The sequence below is a fragment of the Lepus europaeus genome, chromosome 4 (genome assembly GCF_033115175.1).
Source record: "Lepus europaeus isolate LE1 chromosome 4, mLepTim1.pri, whole genome shotgun sequence".
NCBI lineage: Eukaryota > Metazoa > Chordata > Mammalia > Lagomorpha > Leporidae > Lepus > Lepus europaeus.
Window position 1 is genome coordinate 72,969,147 of NC_084830.1, and position 22,149 is coordinate 72,991,295.

Consider the following 22,149-nt stretch of genomic DNA (forward strand, 5'->3'; position numbering starts at 1 on the left):
CTTTAATTTCATCTGACGTACAATGTTTTGTGTGAATTTTAGGTTCATTTTAATTGAGCTGATGGTGGCATATGAATTAGAAGCCCTAGTTTTTCCCTGGAATAGCACAAACATAGCAAAGAATTACTCATGTTAGGACATATTTGATTTATTTTTTCTTTTTATGAATCATAATGAGAAAGACAAGAATGAACTTAAAATTGCTGTCTCTTATTTAGATCTTTCAAAGTGGTAATCTATACTAGGGCACTTTAAGAAATTTGTGAAAATAGCATTGAAAGATAATATTTTGGTGCAAAAAATTTAAAAGTCATTTATGATTTTTTTCATAATAAGAATTTTCCATGAACTTTTTGAAGATTCCTTGTGCATGGATTTAAGAGTTTTTTGGAAAACCAAACTGATTTTTTTTTAAGATTTATTTTATTTATTTGAAAGGCAGAGTTAACAATGTGATAGACACAGAGAGAGAGAGAGAGAGAGATCTTCAGTCTGCTGGTTCAATCCCCAAATGGCCACAACGATCGAGGCTGGGCCAGGCCACAGCCAGGAGACAAGAGCTTCATCCAGGTCTCCCACATGGCTACAGGGGCCCAAGTACTTGGACCATCTTCTGCTGCTTTCCCAGGCACACTGGCAGGCAGCTGGATCAGAAATGGAGCAGCCTAGACTCCAGCCAGCAAGCTTTTGGAATGCTGCTGTTGCAAGCACCAACTTGATCTGCTCTGCCACAACACCGGCCCCAAGGCTACAATCTTGTTTTTTACTTGCCTCGACCTTAAACACTTGTTCTAAGAAAAGTGATGATACTGCCATGCTCAGAAAGATCTTGAAATCAGTACTTAAGTGCCCACCTAAATTGTGCTTAGCCACAGATCTGTGATAGGGGACGCTGTGAGCTTTTGAAAAGTTCTCTGCCACTGGAGAAAATATAGTTGATGCTGAATTTCCTACCAAAAAAAAAGAAGGGAGGGAGTTCTTGGATAATTTTGTTAATATTAGCATTCAAGTTTAAAAAGTAGTCATGTAAGTTTGATTGAAATTTTAGTAGCATATTGTTAATTTTCTCCATGTGGTCTCTTGTTTTTAAGAACTACAGTCTTGGATGGCAGAGATGCTGACGGTGGGTGGAATGTAATTGTACATTCCCAGATGGTGTAATGTTCAGATGCACACATGCACAAAAACTGTTTGAAACGATGCTTAGCATATTGATAGTGTAAGTCAAACAGAGGCCAGAATATATTCCATGTGGACCAATCATGTGTTTGGAATCCATATGTGCCATGAATTGAGGTGTTTATTTCCTGGCCCAAAACCAGGAACTGGGATCTCAATTCAGGTCTCCCACGTGGGTGGCGGGGAGCCAGCTACTTGAGCTGCTGCCTGTTGCCTTCCAGGTTTGTATCAGGAAGCTGGAATCAGAAGCAGAGCTGAAACTCTAACCCAGGCACTCTGATGGGGATGCAGGTAGCAGCATCTTAACTGCCGCTCCAGATGTCCACCCCACCCAGCACCCCTTTTCTAAAACAGAACCTTTGAATTTTTCATTTGTTTGAAAGGCAGAGAAACAGAGATCTATCCATTTGTTCATTCCCCAAATACCCACAATAGTCATGTGTGGACTAGGCCAGAGTTAGGCGCTGGGAAGTCAGTCCAGGTCTCCCATGTGGGTAGTAGAGGCCCAAGTACTTGAGCCATCACTTGCTGCCTCCTGGAGTGCTGGAATTGAGTTGATCCTCAGGAAGTGCTCCTCCAGGAAGCTGGAATTGAGAATGGAGACAGGACTTGAAGCTAGGCATCCTGAATGTTGCTGTCTTAGCCTCCATCAGCCTTTTTAGACTCCACATGTGAGTGAAAGCATGCAGTATTTGCGTTTGTATGCATGCCTTATTTCATTTAACACAATGACCTCTACTTTCATCCATATTATTGTGAATGACAAGATTTTTTACAATTGACTAGTATTCCAGTGTATATGTACCACATTTTCTTTTTTGTTTGTTTGTTTTTTGAAAATTTGTCTATTTATTTATTTGAAAGAGTTACACAGAGAGAGAAGGAGTGGCAGAGAGAGAGAGAGAGGTCTTCCATCTGCTGGTTCACTCCCCAGCTGGCTGCAACAACTGGAGCTGCACCCATCCAAAGCCCGGAGCCAGGAGCTTCTTCTGGGTCTTCCACACAGGTGCAAGGGCCAACGGACCCAGGCCATCCTCTACTGCCTTTCCCAGGCCACAACAGAGAGCTGAATCAGAAGTGAAGCAGCCGGGTCTCAAACCAGCACCCATATGGGATGCTGGCACTGCAGGCAGCAGCCTTACCCACTACGCCACAGTGCTGGCCCCCACATTTTCTTTATCTATTCATTGCTTACTAGGCCCTTAGCTGGTTTCCATTTCTTGGCTGTTGCAAATAGTGCTACAGTAAACACGAGAGTGGCAGCTTTCTCCTATGTAGACTGACTTCCTCTCCATTGGAGGCGTATCCAGTCCTCAGATTGCTGAATCAGGCAGCGGTTCTGTTCTAGGTTTTTGGGGAACCTGCATGCTGTTTTGCACAATGGCTCTACTAATTTACATTTGCACCAACAGTGTGCAAGTGCACAGGTTCCCTTTTCTCCAAGTCCTCAACACTCATTTTTTGTCCATCTAACTACAGGGAAATAATGCCTCATTGTGGTTTTGATTTCCCTGATGACTAGTGATGTTTACTGTCTTTTCATGTACCTGTTGGTGATTTATATATCTCCTTTTGAGAAAGTCTATTTAGATCTACTGCCCATCTTTAACTGGATGATTTGGAGGTTGTTTTTTACTGTTGATTTGGTTGAGTTTCTTAAACATTGTGGTTATTAATCCCTTGCCAGATATGTAATTTGCAAATATTGTCTCCCATTCTATTGATTGTCTCTTCACTCTGTTGATGGTTTCTTTTGCTTATGCAGAAGCTCTTTTATTTGAGGAAATCCCGTTTGCCTATTTTTGCTTTTGTTTCCTGTATTTCAAAGTTTCAGGTCTTACATATAGGTCTTTGGTCCATTTTGAGTTGAGTTTTTGTGGATGATGACAAATAGGAGTCTAATTTCATTTTTCTGCATGTGAGTAACCAATTTTCCTAGCACTTTTATTGAAAAAAACTTTTTTTTTTCCCATGCATGTTCTTATCACTTTTGCCAAAGGTCAGTTGACCATAAATTGTGTGGAGGTTTACGTCTGGTGTCTCTGGTATCTATGGATCTGTTTTTATATCAGTACTATGCTTTTTTTTTTTTTTTTTTCATAGCTTTTTGATCTACTTATTTAAAGTCAGGCAGTGTGATGCCTCCCCTTTGTTATTTTACTCAAGATTGCTTTGGCTATTTGGGGTCTTCTGTGGTTCCATACAAATATTAGTAATGTATTTTCTAGTTCTGTGAAAAACATCATTAGTATCTTGATAAGGATTACAATTGAATATATTATCACTTTGGGTAGGTAGTTTATATATTTTAATGATACTGATTCCAATGTGTGAACACAGAATGTCTTCCTATTTCTTTGTCCTCTTCAGTATCCTTCATCAGTGGTGTGTAGCTTACATTATAAAGATCTTTCCCCTCTTTGGCTAAATTTATTCTTAGGGTTTTGTTTTGGTTTGGAAGTATTTTTTTGTTTGGTTGGGGTAACTATTGAAATGGGATTTCTTTCTTGATTTATTTTTCAGATGATTTGCTGTTGATGTATACCACCAATACTGATTTTTGTATGTTGACTTTGTATCCTGCAGCTTTGCTGAAATTTCTCATTAGTTCTAATAGTTTTCCATGCAGTCTTTGGAGTTTTATATATTTTATATATGAACATGTCATCTGCAAACAGTGGCAATTTAACTTCCCCCTTCCCAATTTGGATGCTCTTTATTTCTTGTTCTTGCCTAATTACCCTAGCTAGGACTTCCAGTACCATGTTGAATAAAGTGGTGAAAATGTGCATCCCTGTGTTGTTCCAAATCTTAGAAAGCCTTCAGAGGCCAGCATTGTGGCACAGCAAATTAACCACTGTCTGCAATACCAGCATCCCATATGAGCACAGGTTCAAGTTCCAGCTGTTCCACTTCTGATCCAGCTCCCTGCTAATTCTCCTGGGAAAGTAGTGGAAGATGACCCAAGTACTTGGGCCCCTGTACCCATGTGGGAGACCCAGATATAGTTCCAGGCTCCTGGTTTCAGCCTAGCCCTGCCCAGGCCTCTGTGCTGTGGCCATTGTGGGAGTGAACAGGCAGATGGAAGATAACCTCTTTCTCTCTTCTCTTGCTGTAACTCTGCCTTTCAAATAAATAAATAAAATTTATTTTATTTTATTTTATTTTATTTTATTTGACAGGTAGAGTTATAGACAGTGAGAGAGAGACAGAGAGAAAGGTCTTCCTTCTGTTGGTTCACTCCCCAAATGGCCGCTATGGCCGGCGCTGTGCCGATCTGAAGCCAGGAGCCAGGTGCTTCTTCCTGGTCTCCCATGTGGGTGCAGGGCCCAAGCACTTGGACCATCCTCCACTGCCCTCCTGGGCCACAGCAGAGAGCTGGACTGGAAGAGGAGCAACTGGGACTAGAATCCAGCGCCCATATGGGTTGCTGGCACCACAGGCGGGAGGATTAACCAAGTGAGCCATGGCACTGGCCCAATAAATAAAATATTTAAGAGAGAAGGCAAGCCTTCAGGTTTTCCCTGTGCAGTATTATATGAGTTGTTGGCTTGTTATATTTGTCCTATATTATGCTGAGATATATTCCTTGTGACTAATTTGTTCAGAGTTTTTATCAGTAAGGGATGTTGAATTTTATCAAACACCTTGTCTGCATACATGGAGATGATCATATGATTTTGTCTTTTTTTCTGTGGCTATTATGTATTCTGTTTATTGATTTGCATATGTGAACCACCTTGCATCCTAGGATGAATACCACTTGTTCTTGAAAAATAATCTTTTTAAGCCGGCGCCGCGGCTCACTAGGCTAATCCTCCGCCTTGCGGCGCCGGCACACCGGGTTCTAGTCCCGGTCGGGGCACTGATCCTGTCCCGGTTGCCCCTCTTCCAGGCCAGCTCTCTGCGTGGCCAGGGAGTGCAGTGGAGGATGGCCCAAGTCCTTGGGCCCTGCACCCCATGGGAGACCAGGAGAAGCACCTGGCTCCTGCCATCGGATCAGCGTGATGCGCAGGTCGCAGCGTGCCTACCGCGGCGGCCATTGGAGGGTGAACCAACGGCAAAAGGAAGACCTTTCTCTCTGTCTCTCTCTATCACTATCCACTCTGCCTGTCAAAAAAAAATAATAATAAAAATAAAAAATAAAAAAAAGAAAAATAATCTTTTTAAGGTGCTGTTGGATTTAATTTACTAGTATTATTTTAAGGACTTTTGCATTATGTTTATCAAGGATATTGGCTTATAGCTTCTTCTTGTTGTTCTCATCTGATTTTGTTATCAAGGTAATATGAGCCACATAGAGTTGACTTTGGAAGAATTCCCTCCTCTTCTGTTTTTTAAATAATTTATGAAGGATTTGGTGTTAATTATTTAAATATTTGGTAAAATTTAGAAGTCAAACTCCAGTCCTGGGCCTTTGTTTGATGGAAGACTTTTTATTACTGATTCTATCTTACTATTTGTTATTGGTCTGTTTAAATATTTTGATCTTCACAGTTCGATCTTGTTGAGGTGTATGTGTCCAGGAATTTGTCCGTTTCTTCCAGGTTTTCAAATCTGTTATCCTGTAATTGCTCATAGTAATCTCTAACAGTCTTTTTTATTTCTGTGCTGTCAAGCATATTGTCTCCCTTTTCATCTTTGATTTTATGTATTTGAGTCCTCTTTTTTTCTTTCCTAATCTAGCTAAGAGTTTGTCAATATTGTTTCTGATTTAAAAAAAACCAGCTCTTAGTTTGATTTATTGTTTGTGTGTGTGTGTGTGTTTAGTCTGTCATTTACTTATCCTCTGGATTTTATTGTTTTTTTCCTTATACTAACTTTAGATTTGATTTCTTCTTTTTCTAGTTCCTTGAGATGCATCAATAAGTTGTTTATTTGAGATCTTTCCTCTTTTGATGCCAGCACTGAGTACTATAAACTTACCCATTAGTCTGCTTTTGCTGCATCTCATAGGCTTTGGGTTGTTATGTTTCCATTTTCATTTGTTTCAGGAGATTTTTTAAATTTCCTCAATTTCTCCCTCGATCCCCTGGTTGGTTGTTCAGGAGTAAGTTGTTGGATATCCATGTGTTCATGTAGTTTTCAGTTCTTCTTGTTATCAATTTCTAGTTTTGTTGCATTGTGCTCAGAAAAAAATGCTCAACATTTTTAGTCTTTTAAATTTATTAACACTTGTTTTGTGACCTGCCATATGGTCTTTCCTGGAGAATATTCCATGCATTGTTGAGAAGAATGTGTATTCTCCAGGTGTAGGATGGAATATTCTGTAGATATTTGTTAGATACGATTGATCCAGGTGCAATTTAATTATTTCTTTATTGATTTTCTGTCTGGATGAGCTTTCTACTTCTGCAAGTAGTGTGTGCTGGAATCTAACTCTTCCTTTATGTCTAAAATATTTCTTTTATGTATCTGGGCGCTACAGTACTGGGTGTATGTATATTTGCAGTTGTTACTTCCTCTTGTTGTACTGAACCCTTTGTCATTTTATAATGACCTTTCTTGTCTCATTTTACTCTTTTCTTATTTAAAAATCTATTTTATCTGACAGAAATGTGGCTACTTCTGCTTTATTTAGAGTTCCACTTGCATGGAATATCTTATTTTGTTGTTTCCCTTTCAGCCTTTGTGTGTCCTTAGCAATGACATGAGTTTCTTCTACTTAGCATATAATTGAGTCTTTTTTAATCTACTCAGTCACTCTACGTCTTTTAAATGGCGAATTTAATGCATTTACACTTAAGGTAATTATTGATAGGTATTATGGTCATTTTGACATTTGTGGTTTTAAAATTTTTTTATAATGAATTTTTTAAGATTTATTTTATTCACTTGAAAGCTAGAATTACAGATAAAGAATGGGAGAGAAGAGAAAAGGAGATCACCCATCTTCTGGTTCATTCTCCTAAATGGCTACAAAAGCCAGGGCTGGGCCAGGCCAAAGCCAGGAAGCAGGAGCTTTATCTGGTTATCCCAAGTGGGTAGAGGCCCAAGGAGTTGGGCTACCTTCTGCTTTCCCAAGCACATTAGCAGGGAGCTGAATTGAAAGTAGAACAAGGGCCGGCGCTGTGGTGCAGCGGATTGGCATCCTGGCCTGGGCACTGGTTCTGGTCCTGGCTGCTCCTCTTCCGATCTAGCTCTCTGCTATGACCTGGGAAAGCAGTGGAGGATGGCCCAAGTCCTTGGACCCCTGCACCCGCGTGGGAAAACCCAGAGGAATCTCCTGGCTCCTGGCTTTAGATCCGCTCAGCTCTAGCCATCGCAGCCATCTGGAGAGTGAACCAGCGGATGGAAGACTTCTCTGTCTCTACCTCTCCCTGTGACTCTTTCAAATAAATCTTTAAAAAAAAAGAAAGAAAGTAGAACAGTAGGGACTTAAACGCACACCCATATGGAATGCCAGCATTGCAGGCAGCAGCTTAACCCATTACACCATGCTGACTCCTATTTATTTATTTTTAAAGATTTATTATTTTTATATATTTGAAAGGCAGGGGCGGAGAGAGATCTTTCATCTACTGGTTGATTCCCCAAATGGCCACAACAGCCAGAGCTGAGCTGATCCAAAGCCAGGAGCCAAGCTCTTCTTCCAGGTCTCCCACATGGGTGCAGGAGTCCAAGCACTTAGGCAGTCTTCTGCTGCCTTCCCAGGCTCATCAGCAGGGAGCTGGGTGGGAAGTAGAGCAGCTGAGACTTGAACTGGGACCCATAAGGGATGGCAACACTGCAGACAACAGCCTAACCTGCTATACCACTGCGTTGGCCCTATTTATTTGTTTTTAAAGATTTATTTTTATTTATTTGAAAGACAGAGCTACAGAAGCAAGAGAGACCTTTGATCCACTGGCTGACTCCCCAAATGGCTACAACCATGGGCCAGGCCAAAGCTTGAAGCCTGGAACTCCATCTGGGTCTCCCGTGTGAGAGGCAGGGCCCCAAGTATTCCACTGCTTTTCTGGGTGCATTAGCAGGGAGCTCGATGGGAAGTGGAGCAGCCAGGGCTCAAACTGGTTCTCATATGGGATGCTGGCATTACAGGCTTATTCTGCTATTCCACAACACTGGCCCCTAAATTGTTATTTATTTGAATGTCAGAGTGATAGAGAGAGAGGGAGGGAGGGAGGAAGAGGGTTGGAGAGATAGCATCCATCTACTGGTTCACTCCCTAAATGCCCACAGATACTCCCCAAATGGGCCAGGCTGAAGCCAGGAGCCAGGAACTCCATCCATTTCTCCCTTGTGGATGGCACAAACTCAGGAACCCAAGTAATTAGGTCATCATCTGCTGCCTCCCAGATGCATTTGCAAAAAGCTAGGTCAGAAGCAGAGTAGCCAGGACTTGAACCAGCACCCCAGTGTGGGATGCGGGGATCCCAAGCAGTGGCTGATCCACTGTGCTACAGGGCCTGCCTGCTGTTAACTCTGAATGTGCTTTTTACTCCTTTGGCATTCCCAGATTTCTCCTTAACCCAAATAACTTGAGACATTTGTGCTGTTCCAAAGTTCCTGTAGGCTCTCTTCATTCTTTTCTTTTTTTTTCCTCTGATTATATATTTTCTTTTTTTTAATTTATTTCTGACTATATATTTTCAAATATCCTGTCTTCACTCTCACGGATTCTTTCACCTGTTTGATCTGTTCATGCATTCTACATGTTTTTAATATAGCTTAGTGCAGTTTTCAGTTGAAGGATTTCTGTTGATATATTTTATTTATTTCCCCCTGTCAAGTCTCTCTGTTAGTAGTATTAGATCATTTCTCTGTGTTCTTCAGGTTTGTTGTGTTTCCTCAAAACGCCTGTTTAAATCTTCATCCGAGCATTTAAACTTTCAGTTCCTAGATGGATGGTTTTTTACATCTTATTTTCGCTCATTAGGGGAGGTGATGGTTTCCTGTAGGTTCTTTGCTCAGTGATGTACAAAATTGTCGGCACATTGAAGCATCAGTTAGACTAACCTGGATTCATTTGTGGCTGGCTGTGCTTCCAGAAATCCTAGGCCATCTGTCTATTTCCAGTGAGCCAGTGAACACTTCTGCAACTTCAACACTAGATGGCAGTCATACATGAAGAAACACCACACTAGCCTAAGGATGGATCTCTGTTGCCTTGCTGCTATGCCAAGGTTTGAAGAGGGTAATAAAAGCAGCCCCAAGGCTGCCCAGACTAGCGGTAGGCCTGGTCCCACCTAGGGTCTCACTGGTGTATGCCAGGCCTGCTGAGGCTGGTAGTGACACCAAAACCAGTCCATCCTACTATAGCACAGGCCTCTGCCTATTGCTGGGGCAGGTCTAGAGGCTCCTAAAAGAAGCAGCATAGGGTAGAGGTCTCTGTGTTTTACCAAGATCTGGGTCCCTCTGAGCTCCAAAGCAAGGTCCTAAGCTCCCTCATCTGCCCTATTCCAAGGGGTTGGGGAGATGGTGGAAGAGGTGTTTCCCTGACCTCCTGGTATCTGTGTGGAGGTGCTGTCCAGTGTATCTGACTCAGCTGCCATATTAAAAAATTAAATATTTATCTGAAAGGAAGAGAGAAAAATATCTTCTAGCTGCTAGTTCACTCTCCAAATGGCTGCAACAGCCAAGGCTGGGCTAGACCAAAGCCAGGAACTCCTTCTGGGTCTCCCATGTGGGTGACAGGGGCCCAAGTATTTGAGCCATTTGCTGATTTCCCAAGTGTGTTAGCAGGCAGCTGGATCGGAAATGAAAGAGCCAGATTCAGACTGGTGCTCTGATATGGGATTCTGACACTGCAGGCAGTAGCTTAACCCACTGCACTGCAACACTGGCCCCTCAGCGGCGGTCTTGATCCACCCTTCTCACTGCACATTCTTGTTTGTTTTTTTGTTTGTTTGTTTTTTCCTTTAAGATTTATTTATTTAGCTTTCTTTCAGTTATGGGGGGGTGGCAGGATGAGAGAGAGAGGTTTTCCATCTGCTGGTTCATTCCCCAAATGGCCACCATGGCCAGCATTGAGCCAGGCTGAAGCCAGGAGCCAGGAACTTCATCCAGGTCATCCACATGGGTGGCAGGGCCCCAAACACTAGGGCCACATTACACTGCTTTTCCCAGGCCATTAGCAGGGAGCTGGATCAGAAGTGGAACAACCATTACACCAACAGGCACCCATGTGGGATGCAAGTGTTGCAGGTGGTGGCTTTACCCACTGTGCCACAGTGTCAACCCATCTCACTGTCCTTTTTTTTTTTTTTTTAAGATTTATTTATTTATTTGAAAGTCAGAGTTACACAGAGAAGGAGAGGCAGAGAGAGAGAGAGGTCTTCCATCTGCTGGTTCACTTCTCAACTGGCTGCAACAGTCAGAGCTGTGCCAATGTGAAGCCAGGAGCCAGGAGCTTCCGCTGGGTCTTCTCATGGGCCCAAGGACTGGGCCATCCTCCACTGCTTTCCCAGGCCACAGCAGAGAGCTGGATCAGAAATGGAATAGCCGGGACTCTAACTGGTGCCCATGTGGGATGCCAGCACTGCAGGCAGGCAGCTTGACCCACTACACCATAGCACAGGCCCCCTCACTGTACATTCTTGACTCTTGCACCCTGCTGCTCATTTTCCAAAGGGAACACTGACTGTTTTTTTCAGTTATCCTCTCATTTTTTGTTTTATTATTTATTTGAAAAGCAGAGCAACTGAGAGAGAGGGAGAGACACAGGAAGAGGGATCTTCCATCCACTGGTTCACTCCCCAAATGGCCCCTCATCCAGTTCTGGGCCAGACTTTAGTCAGGAGCCAAGAACTTCATCCTGGTCTCCCATATGGATGGCAGGGGCCCAAGTACTTGGGCCATTAGCATCTGCCTTCCTAGGTGCTCTAGCAGGAAGTTGGATCAGAAGCAGAGCAGCTGAGACTCAAAGTGGCCCTCCAGTTTGGGATGTCAGCACTACAAGCAGTGGCTCAACCTACTCCACCTTTCCGGCCCCTCCCGTCTCTCTTGAACCTGGATCTTCCATCTCTGCTTCATTCAAGCTACTTAATAAGGCCAAAAAGCAGTCTGTTGTAGATACTTTTGTTTCCTTCAGAGAATAATAGGTACAATATATCCCTTCTAATTCCTGAGTAGTAGCTCAAAATCACTGCATTAATCAGTATGCCATTTAGTGTGCCCAGGTAGGGGACCTGTCCTCTCCATCCTGTTTCTGGAATATGTCCTGCTGCTGTTATGACTCTTTTCGAAAATTTTGATGGTAATCTGGTTGTATATGTTGAACTAGAAATGCACTGTGATTCATCATTAATTGGCTCTGTGTTCCAGTTTTCTTGACAAAAAGATTATCATTCTACCTTGCCTTAGGCAGAGTTAGTATATACAGCCGCAGATTTACCAAAACATTCTGTGAGGCAGAGGGTTAGCAGAGTGGTTAAGATGCTGCTTGGGATGCCTGCACCCCAATTTGGAGTGCATAGGTTCAAGTCCTGGCTGGCTTGCTTCTGCTCCAGCTTCCTGCTGATGTGTACCCAGGAAGGTAGCACATGAGGGCTCCAGTACTTGGGCCCCCACTGCCCAGTTGAGTTCCTAGCTTCAGCTTGTCCCAGCACTGTCAGTTGCAGGCATTTTGTGAGTGAACCAGCTGGTAGAAGTTATGTCTGTCTGTCTGTCTCTGCCTTTCAAGAAGTAAAAGATAAACATAAAGTGTAACGTAGTTGCCTGTGTCTACTAGAGTTAAGAAAATCAGTCACTGGTTAGAATCGACTTTGACATGGTAATGATGATAGTGCTGATGACATTACGGAGCACTTCTGGGTCCCAAGACTTGTTCCAACACCTCACACACATCATGCTGTTTCCTCTGTACATCAGCCAGAGGAAGGGTTAAGTATAGAGGGCTGAGTGATCTCCCATCCCTAAGGTGATGCAGCTAGGATGCCACTCCACGATGTGGGCCCCACAGGTGCACCCCGTGCCTGATGCTCTCTTTCACCAAATGGATCACCAAACAGATTCTAGCCAGTAGCTGCTCACTGGTGGGAGTTCACAGGAAAGAATGCCACCTTACATGTAAGCCTGGTACATTTAGAAGGATATTAATACTTCTCAACAGAATTCTCTTTTTGTAGACAAACTGGAAAATTGAGGGTTTTTTTTATATTTTAATCCATACCATGGTGTATTTTCATATGAAATCAGAGTGGCTTGTTAGAAATGAATATATTTTCAGCTTTATAATATGAAGTACAATAAATGTCCTTCTTTAAAATATAATATTCTAAGCTAATTTTTTTAATTTATTAAAATTTATTTGAAAGTCAGAGAGAGATCATTCTTCTGCTGGTTCACCCTCCAAGCCAAAGCCTGGAGCCTGGAATTCAATTCAGGTCTCCCACATGGGTGGCAGGGACCCAAGTACTTTAGCCATCACCGACTGTCTCCCTGGGTACTCAATACAGGAAGCTTTTATCAGCAGTGGAACTAGGACTCAAACACCTGCTCCCTAGGCAATTGTTTTTCCTCAGGAGAATTGTGCACCTGACCAGGGGCTAATGTAGTTCTGCGTTTGACCACCCAGACTCATAACCTGGCAATAGTTTCCCAGAACTCTTTTTAGGATGCCAAGGTGGAATAGATTATTCGGGGCTGGCTTCCTCTCCAATCTGACTTGAACAAGATGATCTGCAATGGTCGAGTGTGCTAGAATTCTGTGTCTGAATACCTAACTCCCAGAAGCAATTGCTGTATGTTCCCATAGCACCCAGTATTTCCCCTCACAGTACTCAGATCACACTATTCAGTGTGCCTTGCCTGTACCACCATTTTGGTGTTAATGATAACCAGGAATATCTTATGTTTATGACTCCAACCCCTGGTGCGCAGTAGATGTTCAGTTAACATTGACTAAGTGAATGGACGCGACTAAGGGGGAAAACGGTCAATAAACAGAGAAAGTCACTGACAGATCTACTTGGGCCAAGCAAGGAAACGCCTCTTGCTCATAGCAGCTGTAGACATTTATTCATTCAGATCACCAGCATATAGCAGCCAGAAACTCTCAAGAACATTCCTGGAGTCAAGACCAGATTTAGTAGCTGACATTGTGGAGCAGTGGGTACAGCTCTGACATCCTATATAGGTACCAGTTTGAGTCCTGGCTGCTGCACTTCCTGTCCAGCTCTTGGCTAAAGCATCTGGGAAGACAGCACAGGATGGCCACCCACATGGGAGATCTGGGTAGAGTTCTTTGGCCTGGCCCATCCCCAACCATCGTGGCCAATTCTGGGGAATGAGCAAGCAGATGGAATCAATCAATCAATCTCTCTCTCTCTCTCTCTCTCCTTCTGTTACTCTTACTCTACCTTTCAAATAAGTCTTAAAGAAAAAAACGGGTTTATTCAGCTGGCTGAAGCCAGGAAGCTCTCATCAGGGAGAATGAAGAGCGCCATCTTACAGGAGGTTGTGCTGGATGAATCTGAGAAAGGATTGGGGAGTGGTGGCCCCTGCTGGACTGGAAGCTGCCAGAAAGCAAGAGCTGTCAGCAGCTGGGTGTTTCTCAGTGATCTCTGTTGAGATGGTGGAGGAAATGAAATTGGGCTAGGATGTCACTGGTAAGAGGACGGGGGCATTCTGGAGAGACTGGCGATCCATTTGCAGACTGTCCTGCGGGAGACAGCAGGTGGGATGCTATCAAACTCCATCTTGTGCCCTCGGAAACATTGCTTGGCCCTGTCAGCACCCAGTCAAAACCCAGCATGCTCATCCAGATACAGCCTTTGTGATCTGCATTATTTAAAACGGGCATTTTGGTGTTTTCGTAATGGGCTTTTTGTCGGCTCCGTGGAACACTCAGTGGTGTTTCTCAACTCTGTTTCCCTTCAGAAATACTGCTGACGCTGAAGGCCGCTGGTTGCTGCTGCTTCGGCTGACCGGGCTCACTTGCTCACAACACCTCCTCGTCTGGAGAGCTGTGGCTACTTGTTCTGACTCAACTGACCTACCAGCCAGCTCTGCCAGGGCAAGATCAGCAGGCGGGCCTGGGCCCCTCCCTGCGCGGAGCCCCTGGGCTGCGGCAGGCAGAGCGGCCTCTCTCCTGGACAGCCTGAAGCTCGCGCGCAGACAGTCGCTCCGTCTGTTCACTGCATTCACCTTAGTGCAACTTAGATCTCTCCTGCAAAGTCAGTGTCGACAGGCAAATTTCATCCCATGTCAGATTGAATGTATTTAAATGTATGTATTTAAGGAGAGCCATGCTCTTGTTCGGTTCCAGACACTGGTTTCTTGCTTTGTTTTCCCTGGCTAATCAGTCTAGTACAAAAGATTTAAGATTTCATCTGGGGGAAAAGAAAAGAATTAAAAAACTAAACCAAACAACTAAAAAGTGTTTCAAGCTAAAGCCTGCATTTGGGATGGAACAGGGCAGACGCCACGGACCGCGCTGTGTGTGCAGAAACACCCAAGAAGGAAAGACCAACACGTCGTGGTTGTATCTCTGTAGAAAACTCTGGAGACCACACTGGAAAGAGCTTGCAGTTACTGAACAGAAGAAAAGGAGCCTGTGAGAGGGCTGTTAACATTATGCGTCTGTGTTCCTCTTTTTTTCTGTTTGTTAAAACCAAACTAGTTCACCTAAATCATGAATCAAGAAGAAATGCTTTCAATTTCTAAATTAAGTTCCTTTCAGAATAATCAGACAGCTTGAATTAGCATTCCCCCCCCCCCCCCACCTCGCTGCAATCCTGACCCTGCCCTTCCCTGCTCTCCTGTCCCCACCCATCCTCCTGGCTTCCATTCACCTCTTTAAAATAAGCTGCAGAAACCAGGTAAGCCCTGTATTGCCGTAAGTGTCCGGCTAGCCACTTACCAATTGCTAACTATTGGATTTCAGAAAAATGCATTTCCTGGCAAGGAGAGGAGCCAAGTGAAGACTGGATTCCAGTCCAGCTAAGGACGCCTGCTTTGGAAGCATGTTTGTTTCTGTCCCCAGCAACTCTGGCCTCCGCACCAGGAGGGTGTAACTAACTACTAGTGGGTTTAAATTGACAGCAGACATCACGACAGATTTAACCTCTGCCATGGGCTTTTTTATTTTGTTTTTTAGCAGTGCTGACTAAGCCGAAGTTTTGTAAGGTACATAAAATCCAATTTATATGTAAACAAGCAATAATTTAAGTTGAGAACTTAAGTGTTTTAATTGTATAATTTTTGTGAGGTATACATATTGTGGAATTGACTAAAAAATGAGGTACTTCAGTATTAAATTAGATATCTTCATAGCAATGTCTCCTAAAGGTGTTTTGTAAAGGATATCAATGCCTTGATTAGATCTAATTTGTAGACTTAAGACTTTTTATTTTCTAAACCTTGTGATTCTGCTCATAAATCATTTATCTATAGGATATGCAGCCGCTGTAGGAACCAACTCTTGATTTTTATATGTTTATATTCTTTCTTAATGACCTTAGAAAGACTACACGTTACTGAGCAGGCCACTTTTATGGTTGTTTTTCTTGCCCACTCTGGTAGGGGAATGACCCTGTATTCCTCGGCGTCGGTTTCAGACAACTGCAATACCTAGAAACTGACAGCCTTTTTTTGAGGTATTTCTCCCCAAACCCCGACACAGTACTTTCTTACCTAAATTTCAGAGGGATATCTTTTTGATGTCTAAAAAGCAAAGCATTTTATAATATCTCATTAGCCAGGCTTTTTAGGAACAAAGAAGTTTTTTTCCTTGAACTGTGTTTGTTTATTTGTGGCAGGGTGAAAAATGTACAACCTCCCCTATTTATATTGATATCTCTCTCTCTACGTGCAGATTGTGGAAGTACAGAGAGAGATATAGCCCAAAGATAAATGCTGAATAGACAGTCTGGGAGTGTTGCTCCTTACTAAAGAAACCTGGAAATTTGCATTTCGAGACCTTTTTCCACTTGAGAGGGATCTCAGTACAGGGAGGTGGCCACAGAACAGCACTTCTCAGCGGCCACCAGTTCACGTCCCCTCCAAGGCGCGACTTCTGCACCACACCCTTGGGTTGCCCAGCCGTGCAGGTGTTGGCCCGGAACTCCAGGACCTCACCCCAGGGATGAGGCACACGTGCACACCATGTAATGTGACCGGTTTTAAGTTACTCTTTAGAAATCTGTGAATTAGAATGACTTTTAACTTCACACAGCACAAGAGAGAAATAGAGTGCAAACTGGATTTGTTTTGTTTTGAGTTGTAAGTCCCTTTTCACTCTTAACACCATCCAAAAATATCCATGTATCTTTTGTTGTTTCCCTCTTTGGCCCACTGTGTTTTCATGTCGATCCCAGTTGAGATAAGTCTGCAAACGTGTGATGCTGGTCATTTCGAGTGGTTGGCGATCCTTACTGTTAGAAGGGAAAGAGATTACAAATGCTCTTCTGGTTCAGGTCAGGTAATGGATTTTGTTTCCCATCCCATTAGGAGAAAAGTAAGTGAATGAGTGCTCTGATCATATTGATCACCACAGCAGCAAAAGCCAAATCCGTTCCTTTCGTTATCAGTATTTCTCATGCTGTACACAATAAATTTGTTAGACGGAATACTTGGTTTTTGTTGAATAGAACAAATAATCAGTGTTTTACTTATATTACTAAATGTGAAAAACATAATGTGAAAAGTATACATACATTAACTTGGTTGTAAAACTCATTTAAGTGTTCATGTAACGTGGTAAGTTTAAAAAGTGAAGTGAGCTGTTTTACTACAATGAATTCGTTTGACTCAAAGATAAAAATGCCCCTCCCCCCCCCACGTGTATCTCTTATGGCCTGTGATCATTGAAAGCAATGTTTTTGCAGTTTATATGATGCGATTTTTAATCTGTGTTTAAAAATGGAGTTCCTATGGGCTTAACACATGAAATGGGTGGCACAGATCCACTTGCAGAACCCAAAGATACACAATCAATTTTGAAATGCAACTTAAGCCATTAATTGTTGGTGTGAATTTAAAATTTTCTAGTGTTTGTATGGTAGTATGCTGCCTAAAAGCAAAGCATTCTCTGCACAAAAGAAAATTACTGTAGTGGCTTCGATTTTAATTAGAATTTTCTCCCTGGTGTTTCTTTATAGACTAAAACAAAATCTTTTAAGTTTCTTACTACAGGTAAAAGCTATGTGCAAGAACCTCAAAATGCTAAAATCTAGCATAATGCCTTAGATCTGTTTTTAAGTCTTGTATATTCCTACATAGCTGTCCGATGTATTATATTTGTATAGTGAATTGTGTACAATTTTTGAATAAGTGCATCATCACTAAACCTTTATGTTGTTGAGCGGTGATGATGATACATTTCTTCAGACATTTAACTGTCATTTTTTTTTCCTTTGTCATTTGTGGGTTTTATTTGTACAGTTCCTCATGAAGTTGCATCTGAGATGTGTGTATATGAAAAGATTATACAAGGGTAAAATTAAGCAATATATTAACTACGGTTCTTCAGGAGAAAGCTTACAGTGTTTCAGGTTGTGATTTATTTTCCAAATGGAGTTGACTCTGAGCATCACTTTGTTCACCTGCATTGATGTTTGTATTCCTAGTGTGAGCAGTTTATGCAAAGGTAGATATATTCAGAGAAATTTTAAAGACATTTATGCAAGTTAATATTGCTTTGCTGATGCTATTTGCTTATTTGATGTTAAATAATGCTATTGTAAATAAAGAATTCTGTTGTTATTGCATCATTTAATAAATTTTAATGCCTTCGGGTTTTACATGGCTTTAGAGATTTTAATGTGTTTATATTGTATCTTCTTTCATAATTGCATTTAAATTAAAATTACCTTACTTCAGTCTCATCATTTCGTATATTTATATGGTTCTTGGCACAATTCACAGCACTTTTGCGTTTGATTGTCCCGGTTGTTCATTTTACAGATTTTCAGTTTGAAGCCAAGGAAGCCTCTCTTGTGTCAGGTTATCTAACAGTTTACTTCGTGGCAAATGCAGGTCGGGTCTGGTTCCACTGAGTCCTAAACAGTGCCACCACCCTTCTCAGCATGCTGTGCCGGTCCCCATCCCCAAGTCTCCACAAACATTTCTGAGAAGTATGTGGGCTTCCAGCTAGCTTGTTAAGATGATGCGATCCACTCGAGAGTATGCATAATGGTTTAATAGTGTGGTTTGGCAACAGCTGTTAAACAGTACAAGTAGCATACCTAAGACCCAAGCCTTAAAATACAACAAATATTAGTCAATACAATCTGGAATTGTTACAAAGGATACCAAAACAAAACAGGTGATTAGAAAAACATATCAACGCTTTTAGCTACATCAATAGTTTAGAGGAAGAGAAGCGCCTGTGTGATTAAGTTAATAGTTTTTGTTTGGCAGGTTTGTCTAGGAGTAATTTAAGCCCTCGTTCGTAAATAAATAAATAAATGTCCTAAACTTATTTGAAGTTCTCTATGTGATCAGATGAGACATCTTATCTAAAGGACTACTAAGAAATTAGAGTCTGCGAAGCTAGGAGGCCCACGGCTAATGCTAACAAAGGAAATGCTGGTCCTGGAGTAGAAGAGAGAAAATGTTAGGCCGGTGCCGTGGCTTAACAGGCTAATCCTCCGCCTTGCGGCGCCGGCACACCAGGTTCTAGTCCCGTGGGGCGCCGGATTCTATCCCGGTTGCCCCTCTTCCAGGCCAGCTCTCTGCTATGGCCCGGGGAAGGCAGTGGAGGATGGCCCAAGTTCTTGGGCCCTGCACCCGCATGGGAGACCAGGAGAGGTGCCTGGCTCCTGGCTTCGGATCAGCATGATGCACCGGCCGCAGCGGCCATTGGAGGGTGAACCAATGGCAAAAAGGAAGACTTTTCTCTCTGTCTCTCTCTCTCTCACTATCCACTCTGCCTGTCAAAAAAAAAAAAAAGAAGAGAGAAAATGTTTCCTACCATCTGTCAGGAGAAAACAGATCAATTGACTGCCTCTTGGAATGAGTGAAAAAGCTCTGCAAGCTGGTTAGAATACACAGAAATCAATGCCTCATATTCATGCTAACAACCCATTTTTAGATGTGTTTTTAAATAGTCCCATTTACAATAACAATGATAGAGTACTTACCCAGTAGAATTACAACTACTAAGAAGTGTGAACGACCTTGAAGAAAACTCCAAGCTATGCCTAAAACACGTGAGAAGATGAAGACACGCCATTAACCAAGGAGTCCAGACCTGCAAAGCCACCCACTCCCTACCTCATTGCAATTCCAATCAAAGCCCAAAACATAAAATGTGTTTGGGAGGTAAAATGTACAGTCAGAAATTTTGAAAAAGAAAAGATGTGGAACTTTTTTTTTTTTAAGATTTATTTTATTTGAATGAGAGTTACAGAGAGAGGTAGAGCCAGAGAGAGAGGTCTTCCATCCACTGGTTCACTCCCCAGATGACTGCAACGGCCAGATCTGAGCTGATCAGGATCCAGGAGCTTCTTCCAGGTCTCCCACGCGGGTGCAGGGGCCCAAGGACTTGGGCCGTCTTCTATTGCTTTCCCAGGCCATAGCAGAGAGCTGGATCGGAAGTGGAGCAGCCGGCATTCAACCGGTGCCCATATGGGATGCGCTGTCGGCTGGGGCTTTTAACCCTCTGCACCACAGCTCTGATCCCAATGTGAAACTTCTAATGACATTTAGAATGTATTGATCAGTAATATAAAATACTTACACAGAAATGGATACATACTCAGAGATACATTGCTGTATAAATTTGTGATAGGAATTCTGATTTTTATTTTGTAAGGATTTTATGGGGCCGACATTGTGGCATAGTGTGTTAGGACACCACCTGTGACACTGACATCCCATGTGGGTGCTCACTGGAGTCCTGCATCCACATAGGAGACCCAGAAGAAGCTCCTAGCTTCAGCCTGGTCCAGCATTGGCTGCTGTGGCCATCTAGGGAGTGAATCAGTGGATCTGTCTCCCTGTCTCTGTCTCTCTCTGACTTTCAAAGTAAATTGTTTTTAAAGAGCTGACAGACAGGGGTCTTTCATCTGCTGGTTCACTCCTCAAATAGCCACAACAGCCAGGACTGGGCTGATCCAAAGCCAGGAGCCAAGAGCTCCTTTCAAGTCTCCCACATGGGTGCAGGGGCCCAAACATTTGGGCCTTCTTCCACCGTTTTCCTAGGCTATTAGCAGGAAGCTGGATCAGAAGTAGACCAGCCAGGCCTCAAACCAGTATGAGTATATGAGATGCTGGTGCTGCAGGTGGAGGCTTAACCTACTATGCCACAGCACCGGCCCCATAAATAAATCTTTTTTAAAAATTATGTATTTATGGGGCTGGTACTGTGGTGGAGTGGTTAAAACCCTGGCCTGAAGTGCCAGCATCTGATATGGGCACTGGGTCTGGTCCTGGCTGCTCCTCTTCTGATCCAGCTCTCTGCTATGGCCTGGGATAGCAGTGGAGGATGGCCCAGGCCCTTGGGCCCCTGCACCTACTTGGGAGACCCAAAATAAGCTCCTGGCTCCTGGCTCCTAGCTCCTGGCTTCAGATCAGCGCAGCTTCGGCCTTTGCAGCCATCTGGGGAGTGAACCAGTAGATAGAAGACCTCTCTCTCTGTCTCTACCTCTCTCTGTAACTCTGTCTTTCAAATAAATAAAATAAATCCAAAAAAATTATGTATTTATTTGAAAGGTAGAGTTTATTTACCACTTCACAAATGGCTGCAAAAACCAGGCAGACCAGGAGCCAGGAACTCCATCCAGGTCTTCCATGTGGGTGGAAGGGGCCCAAACACTTGGACCATCTGCTGCCACTTTCCCAGATACATTAGCAGGGAACTGGATCAGAAACAGCAGCAGGGTCTCTAATCCACATTCCAACATGGAATGCTGACATTGCAGGCAGTGGGTTAACCCGCTATGACACAATGCTGGCCCCCAGAGTTTCCATATGTAATCCATAGGAATCACTATTGCAAAAAAAAAAAAAAAATTCAGACAGTTTGTGACATTTGGGGTGTTGACTGCCAAATGGAAAAGCAAAAGCATTTTTAAAAGTTAAAAGGGTAAATGTGAGTGAAAATTTATTCTACGGAAAATGCTAAGAAACAAGGTAATCTTAAAAGTTGGAGCCAGGGGCTGGTACTGTGGCATAGCAGGTAAAGCCGCCACCTGCGACACCAGCATCCCATACGTACATTGGTTTGAGTCTCAGCTGTTCCACTTCAGATCCAACTCCCTGCTAGTGCACCTAGGAAAGTAGAAGATGGCCACCAAGTGCTTGGGCCCAGCCCAAGAGATCTGGAAGAAGCTCCTGGTTCCTGGCTTCAGCCTGGTCCAGTGCTGGCTGTTTGTGCCACTTGGTTAGTGAACCAGCAGATAAAAGATTCTCTCTCTCTCTCTCTCTGACTTCCAAATCAATAATTAAAAAAAAAAAAAAAAAGTGTTGTGGCACACTGGGATAAGCTACCACTTGGAATGCCCACATCCTATATCAGTGCCTGTTCCTGTCCTGGCTGCTCTGCTTCCAATCCAGCTCCCTGCTAATGCTCCTGGGAGGCAGCGAATGATGGCCCAAATACCTGATTTTCTGCCACCCATATGGGAGACCAGGATGGAGTTCTTGGCTCCTGACTGTGCCCTGACCAACCTGAGTGTTTCAGATATTTGGGGAGTGAACCAGTGGATGGAAAATTCTCCCTCTCTGTGTCTCTCTGCCTTTTAAGCAAATAAATATTAAAACTATATTGGGGTGGGTTTTGCAGCAGTTATGATAATGCTCTGATGCCTGCATCTTATATCAAAGTACCCAGTGCAAATCTCAGCTCTGATTCCAATCCACTTCCTGCTGATACACACGGAAAGGCAGCAGATGATGGCTCAAATACATAGGTCTCTGCTACCAACACTGGAGACATGGATTGGGTCTCCTGGCTTTGGGTTTGGTCCAGGTCTGTCTGTTGGCAGGCATTTAGGGAATTAACCAGCAGATAGAAAAAAATTCTCTCTCTCTCTCTCTCTCTCTCTCTCTCTCTTTCTCTCTCTCACTAAGCATTTTTTTAAA

The 22,149-nt window shown here is 43.1% G+C and overlaps 1 protein-coding gene across 7 annotated transcripts in view; it reads left to right on the forward strand.

Annotated features, from left to right (window-relative positions):
- Positions 1-17,869, forward strand: part of NCOA2 (nuclear receptor coactivator 2) — a 291,581-nt gene extending 273,712 nt beyond the window's left edge. For all 7 annotated transcript variants that reach the window (XM_062188377.1, XM_062188373.1, XM_062188378.1 and 4 more), the window contains one exon: positions 14,002-17,869. In XM_062188377.1, the coding sequence (XP_062044361.1) occupies positions 14,002-14,013 (12 nt within the window). In that variant the 3' untranslated portion in view covers positions 14,014-17,869. The remainder of the gene's footprint in view (positions 1-14,001) is intronic.
- Positions 17,870-22,149: the final 4,280 nt, after the last annotated feature.